Source organism: Tupaia chinensis, unplaced genomic scaffold (assembly GCF_000334495.1).
Source record: "Tupaia chinensis unplaced genomic scaffold, TupChi_1.0 Scaffold000140_1, whole genome shotgun sequence".
In the NCBI taxonomy this organism is placed as follows: Eukaryota; Metazoa; Chordata; class Mammalia; order Scandentia; family Tupaiidae; genus Tupaia; species Tupaia belangeri.
In genome coordinates, this window is record NW_006159610.1 from 7598251 (window position 1) to 7600531 (window position 2281).

Below are 2281 nucleotides of genomic sequence, written 5' to 3' on the forward strand. Positions count from 1 at the left end.
GGGGGGGCCCCAGCCACAACTCATGCCTCCATCCAAAAAGAGACTTTATCCCAGAAATAGCTCTGAACCTGGGACACACTAGTCCCTCCCACCCCCAAACAATTACCGAATCTAAATGATTCTAAGATTGTGGGCTTTTTGTTTAAAAACTCAGATACCAAGAATAAATGAGTCTGATTTAGAGGTAAAAGAAGGGAAGGAACCCTCTCACAAAGCAGCCCCTGGAGGAAGTGGCGGAGGGCACCTGGCCTACTCCTGTCTGTTACAGCAGGGACAGATCGTTAAGCCCCGTGCAGCACACCACGAGTAGATGAAAATCTGTTTCCCAGTGACTTATGACTAAAGCCTGTCCTACCACGTGTCAGCCTGGCTGCTGTCCCATCCCGCTGACACTGAAGGTGCCTATGGAAGAGATGGCGACAGCATTGTGCTCTAGAGTGAGGAGGCTGTCGGCACACAGCAGAACCACACGGCTTTGTCAGGGACTGAGGTTAACCCTCAGACAGACGGCCTCAGTGTAGTCCATAGGACAACCACACTGCTGGCCCTGCCGGCCCTCTGCGCTTCAGGCTCCTGACCCTCCTCAGGGTCCCTTCTCCTCACACCTCACCAGCTTGTTCTCACCCCTGCAGTGCCAGCACCATCTGTTCACAGGTCTGTCGCCCCCTCTTCCTTTCTCCTTGCACCAGCCCAGGCCCTCCATGTGGACCTGCAGACCCCCTAGGTTCCTGTGGGGGGGCAGAGCCAGCAGAGTCCAGGTGTACCTTTGAAGTCTAACTCATATTTGTGCTTCCCGGCCTCAAACTTCAGGCTGGCTGCTGAGGCGTCAGACCCAGGTATGCACCACACCAGGTAGGCCTTCTCCACATCGCCGCTGCTGATGGTGGTCGTAGGGTGCATTGCATCCTGTGGGAAAGCCAGACATTTCATGAAGGAAGAGCCTTTGGGACGAGGAAAGAGCCCAAGTACCCACACCACATTTCAGACAGGCCCACAGTAGAGTCCTGTCGTACGAGAGGAAGAGCCAGGAAGGGTATAAGAGGCAGGAGAGGGAGACTTCTCTCTCTGCAGAGAGCTGGAGCTGGTCATTAGGCTATTGGGGCAGGACCAGAGGAAGGGAGGGCGTTCGAATGGCTCAGGAGGGAAGGTACAGCCATTTAAAGGACAGAGAGACTGCAGTAGGGGCTCTCAAACACAGCTTGACTGCTCGGCCTGGACAGTGCTGCCTCTGCTCTCACCACGTTTGCCCCACCACCCTCATCGGAGTTCAGTCCTCCTCCTGGTGGTTTTCTTTTTCTGGTCCCTTGGAGAGCCCTTCTATTTTTTTAGTTAGTTACTCACTTCAATCCCTCATCTTCTCTCCAATTCCCTACAGGATACCTAATATTTTGGGTTGAACTGACTGAGTTTGAATTCTGGCTCCCAAGCCTGCTGGCTCTCACTCTTCGGCAAGTGGTTTTAACCTTTCTGGTCTCAGTTATCTCAGGTATACAAAATTAACAGTCGTTAGGCCATTATTTGACAGGACTAACCGCCCTCATGGGCTGGAGAAGTATCTGACACACATTGTGCGGAGCACCTAGCACAGTGCTGGTGCAGCACTCAGTGTTACCTGCCACCGCCATCTTTATTCTTAGACCAGACATTGCACTAGTAACTAAAATTAAATTTACTGCAACTCTCTCCGTCTTTGCAAATTTTCCTACTCTCCCTATTGCTTCTGTCCCAGTCTTCCTAAGTGACAAGTTGTAGGTGTCATGGACAGAACAATAAATGAAACAAGACCCACCCCTGCCTTGCAGCAACTCTGCCCAACAATGAAAGAGGCAGGAAAAATGCAAGTGGACAGTCCAGGTGCTATGTTCCAGGCTCCACACAATCTGCAGGGAACCCTCCAGAAATTGAAGACTTAACCGAGGATGACCAAGATAGGTGGGACCAGCAGTGGTTTCCTGGAGGAAAAAGACACCTGAACCAAGAGCTAAAAAAAGAATGAGAATGCGTTGGGCCCATGAAGGCCATGGGAGAGGGTGTGATGAAGGCCATCAGAGGGTGTGATGAAGGCCATGGGGGAGGGTGTGATGAAGGCCATGGGGGAGGGTGTGATGAAGGCCACAGGGGAGGGTGTGATGAAGGCCAGGGTGTGTGTGTGTGTGTGTGTGTGTGTGATAAAGGCCATGGGGGAGGGTGTGTGATGAAGGCCACGGGGGAGGGTGTGATGAAGGCCACAGGGGAGGGTGTGATGAAGGCCAGGGTGTGTGTGTGTGTGTGTGGGTGTGTG

At 52.7% G+C, this 2281-nt stretch overlaps 1 protein-coding gene across 1 annotated transcript in view; it reads right to left on the bottom strand.

The window, feature by feature from the left end:
• PARP12 (poly(ADP-ribose) polymerase family member 12) overlaps positions 1-2281 on the bottom strand; it is a gene marked incomplete at its 5' end in the record, with an annotated part of 51155 nt that overhangs the window by 14336 nt on the left and 34538 nt on the right. Inside the window, 1 exon segment of the mRNA XM_014586489.1 lies at positions 765-906. Coding sequence (XP_014441975.1) covers positions 765-906 — 142 coding nt within the window.